General features: G+C 35.8%; 1 protein-coding gene across 3 annotated transcripts in view; it reads left to right on the forward strand.

Annotated features, from left to right (window-relative positions):
* The window catches only part of NIPAL2 (NIPA like domain containing 2), a 79663-nt gene that overhangs the window by 20395 nt on the left and 43889 nt on the right, over positions 1 to 15379 (forward strand). For all 3 annotated transcript variants that reach the window (XM_088799029.1, XM_088799030.1, XM_088799031.1), the window contains 2 exons: positions 10238 to 10306; positions 11332 to 11503. In XM_088799029.1, coding sequence (XP_088655155.1) covers positions 10238 to 10306; positions 11332 to 11503 — 241 coding nt within the window. The remainder of the gene's footprint in view (positions 1 to 10237; positions 10307 to 11331; positions 11504 to 15379) is intronic.

Below are 15379 nucleotides of genomic sequence, written 5' to 3' on the forward strand. Positions count from 1 at the left end.
TACATACTACATACATGATACATGTTACAACAAAATGAGCCTTTAAAATATCATGCTAAGTGAAGAAAACCAGACACAAAAGGTCACATTATTGTATGAGTCCATTTATATAAAATGTCCAGAATAGGCAAATCCATATAGACAGAAAGTAGATTGGTGATTGCCAGGGACTGAGTTAGAAAAGGGAAAGTGACTGCTAATGGGGATGGAGTTTCTTTCTGGGGTGATGAAATATTCAGAAATCAGATAGTAGTCATGGTTGCACAACTCTGTGAATATACTACAAACTTGAATTGCATACTTTAAAAGAACAAACATTATGGTATGTAAATTATATCTCAATAGAACTTTTTTTTTTTAAGAGCAGTTTATGGCTCTTGACAGGTGGCCCCCAGGAAAGGGCATAGTCTGTGGCTGAACTTGACCTGCAATAAGGCCCCTCCCAGAAGGCCCTGGGCCTGGGAACCTAATAGCCAGCTTTGGACCTCACGGCCAGGAGCTTCCAAGGATGACACATTCAAAGAAAAGACTGGGCAGGCACCAGAGCCCTGCTAAAGTGAATCCTGCTCTGTAGGGTCAGCCCCTGCAACACTGCTCCTCCACTATAATCATGGCCAGTCCTCACAGCCAATCAGCCTGAGGGTCAGTCCCTCCCACTGATATGCAAACAGCAACCAAGGCTCAACTACATCAGGAGGGCACACAACCCACACAAGGGACACACCTGGAGCACCCAGCTCAGGTGACCAGGGAGATTGCACCACTGGCTCTCACAGGACACCTACTACATAAGGCCACTCTACTAAGACCAGGAGGCACAGCTCTACCTAACACATAGAAACAAACACAGGGAAGCAGCCAAAATGGGGAGACAAAGAAACATATCCCAAATAAAAAAAATTAAAAAAACAAAGCTTCAGAAAAAGAACTAAACAAAATTGACACAAGCAATCTACCGGACACAGAGTTCAAAACGCTGGTTATTAGGATGCTTAATGATCTCAGGAAGAACTTCAACAAAGAGATAGGGAACATAAAAATAGAAATTGAAAACATTAAAAGAAACCAGTCAGAAAGAAAGAATACAATAACTGAAGTGAAGAATACATTAGAGGGAATCAACAGTAGAGTAGGTGAAGCAGAGGATCAAATAAGTGATTTAGAAGATAATATAGCAGAAAACACCCAAGCAGAACAGCAAAAAGAAAAAGAAGAATCCCCAAAAATGAGAGTACTTTAAGGGGCCTCTGGGACAACATCAAGTGTAACAACATTCTCATCATGGGGGTACCAGAAGGAGAAGAGAGCGAAAGCAAGGAATTGAAAAACTATTTGAAGAAATAATGACAGAAGACTTCCCTAACCTGGGGAAGGAAATAGACACACAAGCCCAGGAAGCACAGAGTCCCAAACAAGATGAACCCAAGGAGGCCCAAGATACATCATAATTAAAATGCCAAAGCATAAAGGCAAGAGAATCTTAGAAGCAGCAAGAGCAAAGCAGTTAGTTATCTACAACGGAGCTTCCGTAAGACTGTCAGCTAATTTTTCAACAGAAACTTTGCAAACCAGAACGACTGGTACAAAATATTCAAAGTGATGAAAAGCAAGGACCTACAACCAAGATTAGTCTATCCAGCAATGCTATGATTCAGAATCAAAGGACAGATAAAGAGAGTCCCAAACAAAAGGGGTTCATCACTATCAAACCAGTATTATAAGGAATGTTAGAGGAACTTCTTTAAAATGGAAAAAAAAAAAAAAAAGAAAAAAAAATATGAGTAATAAAATGGCAATAACTACATATCTATCAACAGTTACTTTAAATGTAAATTAATTGAATGCTCAAATCAAAAGATAGGGTGCTTGAATGGATAAAAAAACAAGACTCTTACATATGTTGCCTATAAGAGACTCACTTCAGATCAAGAGACACACACACAGACTGAAAGTAAAGGGATGGAAAAATAAGGACCTAGTAATCTCACTTCTGTATATTTATTTGAAGAAACCCAAAATGCTGCTTTGAGGGGATGTGTACATCCTTATGTTCACTGCAGCATTGTTTACAATAGCCAAGGCATGTAGGCAGCCTGGGTGTCCATCAATGGATAAAAAAAGAGGAGGTGGTACTTTTGAGTATATACAATGGAATATTGCTTGGCCATGGAATAGAATGGGTTCTTGCCATCAGTGGCAGCATTGATGGACCTGGAGGGTATTGTGCCGAGTAGAGTATGTCAGACAGAGAAAGACAGATGCAGTGTGATTTTGCTTATATGTGGAATCTAAAGAACAACAACAACAAAAAAAAACAAAAACAAAACAGAAACAAACTCATAGATACAGAAAAAATTTTGATGGTTGCAAGATGGGAGGGCAGTTGGGGTTGGGTGAAAAGGGGGAAGGAATTAAGAAGTACAAATTGGTAGTTACAAAACAGTCATGGGGATGTAAAGTAAAACATAGGGAATATAATCAATAATATGGTAATAACTATGTATAGTGGGTACTAGACTAGTCAGGGAGATCATTTCTTAAATTATACAAATGTCTAACCACTATGCTGTACACCTGAGATTAATATAATATTGTCTGTCAACTGTAATTTAAAACATTTAAAAGGGAGGGGAAAAGTGAAGGGGAATAAGAGCTCAAATTTCCAGGCATGAAATGGGTCATGAGAATATAATGTACAGCATAGGGAACATAGTCAATAATATTGTGATAGTGTGGTACAGTGTGAGATGGTTGCTGGATTTATGGTGATCACTTCTTTAGGTATATAAATGCTGAATAACTGTGGTGTGCACCTGAAACTAATATGATAGTGCATGTCAGCTATGTTTTAATAAAAACCTTTTAAAAAGAGCAGTGGTGAACAAAGAAATAGATAAACATGGATAAATAAGGCAAGTATTGACTGTATAACACAATAATAACAGTGACTAAAACATCAATAACATGTAAAATAGGCAAGAAGAAATTTAGTTAAATCAAATGGAAGTTTTTATGTTTAGAAGGATAGGAATTTTGAATATTTGAATTTATGTTGGGAATGCATGATAAACTTAATAATGGAGAAACTTTTATCACTTATACATTGCTGTTGGGAATGTAAAATGGTACAGCTGCTCTGGAAACTAGTTTGACACCCTTTCAAAACTAAAAATGGACTTACCATGTGACCTAGCAATTACACTTTGAGGCATTTATGTCAGAGAAAAGAAGACTTATTTTCATGCAGAATTTGTACACAAATCTTCATAGCAGCTTTTTTCATACAGCCAAAAACTAGCTGTCATTATTTGACATTCAGTGACACCCACTGAATGTCAAATGTCACTCAGTGACTGAATGACTAAACAAACTATGGTGCATCCATGCCATGGAATACTACGCAGCAATTAAAAGGAACAGACTATTGGGCCAACAACTTGGATTAATATCAAGGCTGATGCCAACTTCAAAAGGATACATGGTTCCATCCTTTTCACGCATTTGTGAAATAACGTGGTTATAAAGATAGAGAACAAATTAGTGATTACTAGAGGTTAGGGATGGGGAGGGAAAGCAGATGGGTATATCTCTAACAGGAGGCAATGGTGGTGGTATGTTATGGTGATGGTACAAATGAGTATCTTACACACACACACACACACACATACACAATGCAAGTGACTGAAATCTGAATAAAATAAGACCTTTACCAATGTCAATTTCTTGGTTTTGATATTATTGTAGTTGTGTAAGGTGTTAACACTGACGGGAGGACTGAGGGAAGAGTACATGGGACCTAGCTGTACAGTTCTTTACAACCTACTATAAGTCTATAATTATTTCAAAGTATAAAACTTTTAAAAATTAACAGTAATTACTAAAAGAATCTTAAAAAAGATGTTTAACTTCCTAGCAAGAATAGCAGAGGAAAGAAAAGAAAACTCAAAAATCCAACAGGATTCAGGAGAGGAGAAATTAGAAAGCAAAGAAAAAGCAAGAAAACTACAAACACACAAAAGAAGATAGTAGAAATAAATGAAAATATATTTGTAGGACCTGCCTTGTGGCTCAGGCGGTTAGAGCTCCATGCTCCTAACTCTGAAGGCTGCTGGTTCGATTCCCACATGGGCCAGTGGGCTCTTAACCACAAGGTTGCCAGTTCAATTCCTCGAGTACTGCAAGGGATCGTGGGCTCTGCCCTCTGCAACTAAGATTGAACACGGCACCTTGAGCTGAGCTGCCGCTGAGCTCCCGGATGGCTCAGTTGGTTGGAGCGCATCCTCTCAACCACAAGGTTGCCGGTTCAACTCCTGCAAGGGATGGTGGGCTGCACCGCCTGCAACTAGCAATGGCAACTGGACCTGGAGCTGAGCTGCGCCCTCCACAACTAAGACTGAAAGAACAACAACTTGAAGCTGAACAACTTCAGCTGAAGATTGAAAGGACAACAACTTGGAAAAAAGTCCTGGAAGTACACACTGTTCCCCGATAAAGTCCTGTTCCCCTTCCTCCAATAAAATCTTTTAAAAAAAACCCAGAGACTATTTTAAAATATATATATGTGTATATATATATATGTATATTTGTAATCATAATAAATAAAATGGACTAAAAGACAGTAGAAATAAATGAAAATATATTTGTAATCAGAATAAACAAAATGGACTAACTTCCCATTTGACAAAATGTCTCAGGATGTTTTTTCCAGTTATTTTCTATGTATAAGAAACCTGACTAAAATATAATGACACTCCACTCCAACCAGAAATGCTGAAAGTAAAGTGATGTGGAAAGTTGCAAATACCAAAAGAAAGCAGCCACATTATATTAATATCCAATAAAATAGACTTTAAAGCAAAACCATTACTGAGATTTAAAAAGTCAACACATGATGATAAAAGGAACAATTAACTGGGAAGATGAAACAATCCTGAACTTGTATACACCTAACACTATAGCTTCAAAATACATAAAGCAAAACTCAGTAGATTTAAAAGGAAAATGGATAAATCCACATTCGTAGTAGATTTTTAATATACCCCCCTAGGCAATTGATAGACAAAGTAGTCCAAAATTTAGTAAGAGTATCAAACATTTGAGCAATAAATTAATGAAGATAGATAGATAGATAGAATATGTAAATATATATAACTCAACAATTAAATACTTTCTTTTCAAGCATACATGGAATACTTATAAAATGTGACTATGCACTACAAGTTCACAAAACAAATTTCAATTTACACCATATACTAAGTCAAAAAGCATCATTTACTGCCCACAGCATATTTTCTGCCCACAACTGAAAATTAGAAAATTAGTAACAAAGTGATAACCAACACCCCATTTGTTTAAAAGTATTAAAATGCACACCTCTAAATAATATAAGACTCAGATAAAAATAAGATAATTAGAAAATATTTAGGACTAAATGCCAATGATAACTGTACATGCCAAAACTATACAAGCAGCTAAAACAGAGAAATGTGCAGCCGTACTTGCATATATTATTAGATAGAAAGAGGAAAAGCTAATGAGTTAAGGGTCTAAAGAAGATGAAAAAAATATTGAATAAACAAAATAAAGATAAAAATAAATCTAGGAAGGAAAGAAATATGTCAACTTCAGAAAAAAGTTACTTATCACTGGGAGAGAAGAGACTGAAATAGAGCTACCATGTTTTCCCGAAAATAAGACCTAGCCAGACAATCAGCTCTAATGTGTCTTTTGGAGCAAAAATTAATATAAGACCCAATATTATATTATATTATATTATATTATATTATATTATATTATATTATATTATATTATATTATATTATATTATATTATACCCAGTCTTATATAAGACCCAGTTTTATGTTATAGTAAAATAAAACTGCGTCTTATATTAATTTTTGCTCCAAAAGACACATTAGAGCCGATTATTCCGCTAGATCTCATTTTCGGGGAAACACGGTAGCTACATTTGTAGCATTTTATTTCTCTGGGCAAAAATAAAAGATGTAAATGCTTTGTGTTTTTCAGATTATTTTATTTTTTTGTAACAACTTTATTAAAATATAATTCACATACCATACAATTCCCCATTTAAAGTATACAATTTACTGGTGTTTAGTATATTCACAGAGTTGTGCGACCATCACCACAATTTTAGAACTTTATTACCTCAAAAAGAAACCCACCACCCTTTAACTGTCACCCCCAAGCCCTTCATTCTTTCCAGCTCTAAGCAACCACTAATCTGCTCTCTCTCTATAGATTTGCCTGTTCTGGACCTTTCACATAAATGGAATCATCTTTTGTGACTAGATTCTTTCACTTAGCATAACATTTTCAAGGCTCATCCAGGTTGTAGCATTCAGTCCTTTTTATGATAGAATAATATTCCATTGTATGAATGCTCTACATTTTATTTATTCATTAGTTGATGGACATTTGAGTCCTTTCTACTTTGGGCTATTATGAATAATACTGCTGTGGACATTTGTGTACAAGGTTTTGTGTGGACATACGTTTTCATTTCTCTTGGATACATACCTAGGAGTGGAGGTGCTGAGTCAAATGCAAAGTCTTAACTTTTTGAGTAACTGCCAGACTGTCTCCCAAGGTAGTTGTACCATTTTATATTTCCATCAGCATTGTATGAGGGTTCTGATTTATCTACATCCTTGCTAACATTTGTTATTATATGAATTTTTATTACAGCCATCTTATTTGGTATGAAGTGGTATCACACTGTGGTTTGGATTTGCATTCCCTGATGAGTAATGATCTTCAACATGTTTTCATGTGCTTGTTAGCCATTTGTCTTCTTTGCAGAAATGTGTGTTCAGATCCTTTGCCCATTTTTAATTGGGTTGTCTTTTTATTATTGAGTTGTAAGAGTTTTTATATATATCCCAAATGCAAGTCCCTTATTAGCTTTATGATATCCAAATATTTTCTGCCATTTTATGGATTGTCTTTTCACTTTGTTGATAGTGTCCTTTGACATAAAGTTTTTAATATTGATGAGATCAAATTGTTTTTTTCTTTTGTTGCTTATGTTTTTGGTATCTTATTTATAAGATTCCATGGCCAAATTCAAGGTCATGAAGATTTACTCGTATGTTTTACATTTGAGTCTTTGATTTTGAGATAATTTTTTACATGGTCTGAGGTCAGCAGTTGTACCATTTTACACCCCCACCAGCAAAGCACAGGGTTTCAATTTCTCCACATCCTTACCAATATTTGTTATTTTCTGTTTGGTTTTTCTTTTTTAATTGTAGCCATCCTAGTGGGTGTGAATTGATACTGTGTTTCGCTGAAAATAAGACCTAGCTGGACCATCAGCTTTAATGCGTCTTTTGGAGCAAAAATTAATATAAGACCTGGTATTATATTATATTATACCAGGTATTATATTTATTATATTATATTATATTTTATATAAGACCCAGTATTATATTATATTATATTATATTATATTATATTATATTATATTATATATTATATCATGTTATACCGGGTTCTTACATTAAAATAAGAACGGGTCTTATATTAATTTTTGCTCCAAAAGACATATTAGAGCTGATGGTCCAGCTAGGTCTTATTTTCAGGGAAACACAGTAGCTCATTGTGGTTCTGATTTGCATTTCCCTAATCATTAGTGGTGTTGAGCATCTTCTTATGTGCCTACTGACCATTTGTATACTCATACTTCTGTGGAGAAATGTCTATTCAAGTATTCAAGTCCTTTGCCTGTTTTTTAATTGGGTTGTTTTCTTGTTGTTGAGTTGTAGGGGTTCTTCATATATTCTTGATATCAATCTTATCAGATATATGATTTGTAAATATTTTCTCCCTTGTGTGGGTTGCCTTTTCACTCTGTTAGTAGTGTTCCTTAATGCAGAAAAGATTTTAATCTTGATGAAGTTCAACTTACCTATTTTTTTCATTTGTTGCTTGTGCTTTTGGTGTTATATCAAGAAATCATTGTCAAATCCTGCTACAAATTTCTAAACATTTGGCCTGGTGGCATTTAAATTACCCATTGAATGATTTAAAGAATTTTGAAGTCACTTATTTTTATTTAACAATTTACTTTTGTAATTATGAAAGATTTTCATAATTCTCCATTTAATCCCAAATTTCTTCTGAATCTTTATTTTCTTGATTATAGCCAAATGCATTTAATTGTAAATCAAAAGCATGGAAATAGCACATTGTATTATGATACAATTGTTCCCCATGAGGAATAGCCATCAAAATTATTGCCAAGTGCCTTTATTAGGAAAGGAAAATTCTTAACTGATTAAAGACTATGGATATTATATATCAACTATTAAACGGGTTTTCAACTTCTCTGCTTCATTTGTTAAATATACTGAATTTCACTTCGGCACATATAATAAAGTTCTACAACTTCAAAGACAGTTTGCATTCTGAAAAGGGGTCCTTGTGGTTGCAATGCTCATTTGAAATTCAAATAACTCTTTGGAATTTGAAGCTAGCTGGAAGCTATGTACTATAGAAGAAAAGGGAAGAAGATTCCTTATTGCTAATTTATAATGCTAGAAGATATTATACCTTTGTATTTAGATAGGAGCTGCTAATGTAACTTTGTAAGTCATCAAATAATAGATGCAGGATGTGTAATATACATCTTGGGCAATATGAAGGAACTTATTTTTTAATATGTATAATTTTAGTTTTAAACCATTACACTTTCCAAGCAAGTATTTTTCAAGCCCCTCATTTTGTGTAGTAGATGCTGTTAAAGACCCAACAGAAGCTGAAGACATGGTTCTCTTCCCTCAAAGAATTTGCTATCTATTTGTAGAGCCTAATGATACATATGACAATATAAAAGAAGAAATAAGGGATGTACATTATTTAGAGTCTGCGAAAATGAAGATGGGGTGGGGTGGTCTGAGGCAGTCTCAAGGAGGTGGACCTCAGCAGGCCAGGAGGGTTGGAATGAACTGAGGGAAGATGCTGCTCTGTCTAGGTGAGCAGAGAAACATGAGCAAAGAATGACATCTGGGGTGGACAGGTGGCTCAGTTGGTTAGAGCACGAGCTCTGGGCAACGGGGCTGCCAGTTCGATTCCCACATGGGCCAGCGAGCTGCGCCCTCTGCAACTAGAATGAAGTCAATGAGCTGCCGCTCAGCTCCTGGGTGGCCAGATGGCTCAGTTGGTTGGAGCGCGGGCTCTCAACCACAAGGTTGCAGGTTCAACTCCTCGACTCCCACAAGGGATGGTGGGCTCTGCCCCCTGCAACTAACAGTGGCAACTGGACCTGGAGCTTTGCTGTGTCCTCCACAACTAAGACTGAAAGAACAACAACTTGACTTGGAAAAGGTCCCGGAAGTACACACTGTTCCCCAATAAAGTCCTGTTCCCCTTCCCCAATTAAAAAAAAAAAAAAAAAAAAAAAAAAGACATCTGACTAGAGAATGTTGTGTGCCGGCTACCAGAGGTAAGGAGCACATTAAGTGTGTCATGGACAACTGGATGGTCAGGTTGAGGACAGACTATGGGAAGCTGGTATGGTAATTTTATATTTGATGTACTTGACTATAGAGAGACATTGTGAGTTCTTGACCAGGGGAGTTGTGGGAAAATTTAATCTGTCTCCAGTGGAGATCATAAAACTTTAGAGGTAAAGGGATCTTTGGAAACACCTTGTCCAACATCCCTTGTTTACTGAGTCCAGGGAGATAAAATCACTTGCTCAAGGTCACCCATTAGAAATAACAGACCTGATCTCAGATTCATCTTTTAACTCCAAGGCCATACCACAGTCCTCCAGAATATTTTAAAAGAAAGGAAAGAGGGAGACCAGATGGGAAAAAATTACATAGTCCATACTTGAGACAATAAACAGCCCAGTCAGAGAGGTTGCTGGAGAAAATGAACAGAAAAGAAATAAGAAACATCTTAGTGGGAAAAAGTCACAACCTGATGACTATTTTCTTTGTTTTAGTGAATGACGCGAATATCTAGAGATTCAGTAAGAAACTGAGCTAGTTCTTAAAAACAATATTTGACTAAAGTTAAAAACTAATTCCAATAAAATCATTGTTCATATTCCAAACGACCCTTGCAGATAGGTGCTAACTAAATATTTGCTGACTGAATGAACAAATGAGTGAATGTATCAACTTAAATTATTTGGTGTTTTTTTTCCAGTAAATATCTTATATGTACCATTTAAAGTATCATTTAAAGAAAACGCTTTCTTTTTTCAGATACACCTTTTTGGAGTTATGCTGGCCATTTTAGGAAACTTGGTAATCAGCATTTCCCTAAATATTCAGGTAAGAAGAAGTTTATTTTTCTAACGCATTATAACCATAATGAGCCTCAGGCACTTTTGCCTGCTTGGGCTCCTTCCTCCATCAAAAATATAAAAAATTATGTTTTATGTCCTCATTGATATAAAGATAAATATGATCCAGCTGGATTACATTCATTTTTTTTTTCTTCTTCTTCTGATTGTAAAAGAAAGGTTTTTGTGGGCCTTTCAGTAGTACTGTGTGCCCTAGGCAAGGTGCCTAGCTGGCTTATGAATTTGTACCACACTTAAAAAGATGTTCGTAATTTTGGCATAAGCCAAGATATTTTTTAAATGTTTGATGTTTTCTTCTAGTACTTGCATTATTTTCTTTTTAAAAAAATTTTAAGTAATTTAGAACTGTATGTACTTCTTATAAGGCATAATTTTCAGTTTTCATAAAATCAGTAAGGAAATAGGACTTTATTTAATGGCCAGTTTTTTTTAGGAATCCATATGTTTAAAACACAAAGAAATACTCAAACCAGATATAAATGAGATTTCACCCCCCAACCCAACCCCCGGCTACCAAAGCATTCTGCCCTGCTGTGTATATTGTGGTAGCTACTTTGACTCATAAATTTGAATCCCCTTTCAAAAGGTTTTTATTTAGTGATTTATTATCTTTATTTCATTAATGTGTATTTTGGCATCTGGACTTTTTGATATTCTAAAATAAGTGTTTGGTATAGTGGACTAAAAACCCACTTAACTCCTTCATCTACACCTCATCTTCAGATAGTATTAATGATACATATTTTACAGAGTTGTTATGAGAATTAAGTAACACTCATGTGAGAAAAACCTTTAACTATAAAATGCTGTATCAGTGTGAGTCACTTCTGCTGTTAATATGTTTGGAACAAACACAAAACCGTAATAATTGCTCTATAATAACCTACAAATAAATTTAAAAGCCATGATGCAAATTTATTAAGACCCAAAATTTTCAGGCAGATTTTAATTGGGTAGAAATATTACCTTATTTAAATTCTGATTTACTTCTAGAAATACTCTCATCTTCAGTTGGCGCACCAAGAACACCCAAAGCCATTCTTCAAGAGTGTGTTGTGGTGGGGTGGGGTTGTACTGATGGCCATGGGAGAGACAGGAAACTTTGCAGCCTATGGATTTGCCCCCATCACTCTCATCGCTCCATTGGGCTGTATGTCTGTTACAGGTGAGCCATTTTTCTATGTTTTAACAAATGGAAATTTAAGAGATCAGAATAGTTCATGAAAACATCTAACTTAAGCAACACATGCACAAAAGAAAAAAGTCTAGTTTCTGTTTTCTTAAGCATGTTAATTTGCAACAATTAAGCTATTAATTTCAGTTATTCACTGACATGCTGTGTCACATTAACCATGAAGAAACTTGCATTTTTGTAGCTATAGCACTTATGTTAAAAACTCTAAATCCTAATTGAGTTTTAATAAATAAACAGTAACAGCAAATATTACAGTGTTTTTTGATCATTAATGAATTATCTAAAAACCTTTTGTAATACAATGTATTTTATTCATATGTTAAACTGATATTACATGGCTTAGATTCTTTGATGCTTGATGCTAACTCCATAGTTTAGCATCCCTTTTACATTAAGAATTAAACATTGGTTCTTCTTCGTTACTATAAGAATGTGTAATTTTACAGTAATGTCACAATTATCCTACTTTCAAAATTTATGTGATTTACTAACTACATTTAGAAAAGAGAATATTGCTAACGACTAAAAGAGATGTTGCTAAAGACTAAAAAAAGAGCAAGATCTTTTAAGTTTTATTCTTTTTTTGCTGTTATGGAAACAGCATGATTCTAAACTTCTGTGAATTTGGAAACTTCATTGAAATAGAAACAAGTTGATGGTTATTGTCTGGATCAAGCATAACATGTGCTTACATATCCCAATTGTAATATTTCTGCTAAAAATTTTATGGTATTCTTAAAGAATGCGTAGTTTAAACTGAAATAATGTATATTCGAAGAGAATTTCATTTTGTTTTGCATATAGTTTCCCCTTCTTAATCATTTAAAATATTTAAAATACATTCATGAAATATGATAGTAGAATATTTAGCAAAGAACACTTTTTTAGCTTTCTAGAAATTGTTCAGTTAAAATCACCATACTGTTACTACTCTGAATAGGCACACAATTTATCTAATCGTTTACCATTTTTAACATTCCGATAAAGTGAGCGATTTGGGTATATCTTATCTTCTATTTACTACGCATACTATCTTTGTGGACATTCGAGATTTTATTTTGAAAATCTGAGCAATAACAAACAAAAGATCTAGTTATATTGTCAATTTGGGAGCTCTACAGGCCCCAGTTGTTCTGAAAATGTTATATTATGCTTCAAAATGACCATGTATTTAGAGCTGGTCTTTAATTTCGCTTATTATTCTGGCTTATGCTCAGTTTCCATGAAATAACCAAAGAATGTAAGTGTCCAGGCACGTCACACAGTTACCCGGGGGAGGGTTGAATGTACCATATTGTATTGAAATTCTCCATTTATCTCAAGACTCCCAGTCCTGGGAAATCATTTTTCTGGGAACAAGAAAAAGAAAGCTACTCTAACTAACTCAAAGAAAGGGGAATATGCCTGGACTTACTGTAAAGAGCAGAGATTGCACAGAAATGCAATACATATAGCCGGCCTCTTGGGACCTGAAGTGAGAACTGAGAAGTTGCCAGAAATTTAGGACCAGCCTTGATACCTCTCTTAGACCTTCAGCAAAGATGCCTGTAAAACTGCTCATCTTGGCATGACTGGCTCGAGGCTCTCGTTAATAATGGGAAACTTAAATTTTCCCGCCTTCTCCCTTAGACAGCATCCTGCCCTCCTCAAGTCCCCTCAGACGTTGAGCCCACTGCCTTGACAGAGGGACTTTCTTTAATGCTGCACGTCATTTTTCTTTGTGTGATCTTAGCCCCAATTAATTTTAGAACATTTTTAGTAACTTCCCTCTGTGCCCATTTAAAATGATTCAAAGAAGTAAATTATAGTCTTAAACACAAATCATTTCCTACTTTACAATCTCTGCAAACAATAATACATGCTCATAAATAATATTCCCACAGCACTTCTGAGCTGAATTTAGGTTATTGTGAAGTGTTGTGGGTGGGTTAGGGACTGCTGGTAATTGAGAATTTTCCCTAGAACAACCTCCTACCATCCTGAGATTCTTTATAAAGATTCTTAGAAACTCTAACGAACTTGAAGCAAAGGGGAAAGTATTTCGTAAAACAGGTGTATCTTATGGTTGTGACTATAGATGAGGCAGAAGAGTGTCCACACATTCCTATGCTAGAACTTTTTCTTCCCCCTATTATTTCTTGGGAGCTTCAAGAAAGAAATCAAATCTCCCTTTGAATTGAAAAAAAAAAAGAGAATATCTTTTGCAATGTTGCATGGAGATTGCATATTCTTTTCTGGCCTTCTGTCTTTTGTTGCTTTTCAAACTAAAAAAAAAAAAAAAGAAAATTAAAATCGAGAACACTTTGAAAGTTTAGCCCTTAAGTCCAAGTGCCGATTACTTTCTTCCATCTTCCTCCTTCTCCTGAGGTGGTCTGGTTCATTCCTACACATGGCACCCTGTTTTTCTTTTCCAGAAGTAAGGGGGTACTGTATGGATAAGCATGGGTAGTAGTCTTCTACACACAAGACTGCTCATATGTCAGACGTGTGGTTTGTCTCACATCATCAAAATTCCCACTCCCTTTGCACATAGCAATGGAGCAGGTACTTTTTAGGACTAATATGTAAGGAGCACTATGGTAAGCATTAGGGATATTTCAGTTTGCGCTCTACCCATGTACCTACTTCAAACAATCTTCTTTCTTATCCTTTCCTCCCCTCTCTCTGTGTGTCCTAGTGTTCCTCACTGATGTGCTACCTCGAGGCAGCATTTCTCAAGCACTAGTTTTACTGGTGCTTTCATAGGTGTTATAAAAAAACAACAAGGGATTCCATAATCAATCAAGTTTCTGAAATATTAGATTTTAAAAGTTGTGCAGGTGTCATTAAGGCTTCTTGGGGCCCTGGGATAGGTCCATTCATACTGTCAGTCTTTCTGAGGTGGAGGCAGTAGGCCAAGTTTCCCAAACCTGTTGACCACAAGATGCTTTTATATGAAGCATCTCGAGAAACAACAGTTCTGCAGAAAATCCTTTAGGGTATTCTTAAGGCAGTGTTCACAGGCAGTCACAGCATCCTAGACACTCACCCAGGATAGAGAACTCACCTGTGCCTGGCAGTGGGGGCTGGGTAATGGGAAATAATCCTGGTGCATAGGTGGATCTCAGTGGCCCGGCCTGGGTCTACCTCTTTAAGAGATAATGTTGTATTCTTGTCTTACCTTGTACTTTTGCACTACTTTTCTCACTGAAGGTCTTTGTCAGTGAAGAATAGTTCCAAACGCTTATTCTATCTAAAATGCTGGTTATACTGGCAGTGTGGTTGATTCTAGATGTTGACTTGTGTTTGTGTTTCCGTTAGTTAAGATGGCTTAATGAATGGATTTTCAGTGTCGTCTAGAATCTAGGCTGGATACCTGACCCAATAAGCCAGGGTAATGGAATGGTCAAGAGCGCAAGTTCTGGGGCCACACTGCCAGGGTGCAGATCGCAGTTATGTTGCTGGAAAGCTCTGTGGCTTCAGGCAAGTTGTTTAAACCAGTTCATGCCTCAAACTTCTAATCTGTAAAATGGGGATAAAAATAGTTCTTACCTCAGAAGTTGTCATGGGGAAGAAGTGAGTAAACACAGACATCTAAGAACAGTGTTGGATGTGTAGTACAGTGTTTGACACAGTGACAACACTAGCTGTTATACCATATGTTATACCATAGAAACAAAGTACAGACTTCCTTATGATAAAGTTTATTTCCATGCCCCCAAAGATGGCTAATGGTTAAATTTTCTAAATGGACGAACCAATTTGAGAAATGCTTTTTATTATTCTTATCTATGTGATGGTTAATTTTGGGGGAACTGAAAAGTAGGATCCTCACGGCTCATTTGTTCAGCCATTAAGCAGTAATGA

Source organism: Rhinolophus sinicus, chromosome 6, assembly GCF_057876585.1.
Source record: "Rhinolophus sinicus isolate RSI-liver-muscle chromosome 6, RSI-T2T, whole genome shotgun sequence".
Taxonomy (NCBI): Eukaryota; Metazoa; Chordata; class Mammalia; order Chiroptera; family Rhinolophidae; genus Rhinolophus; species Rhinolophus sinicus.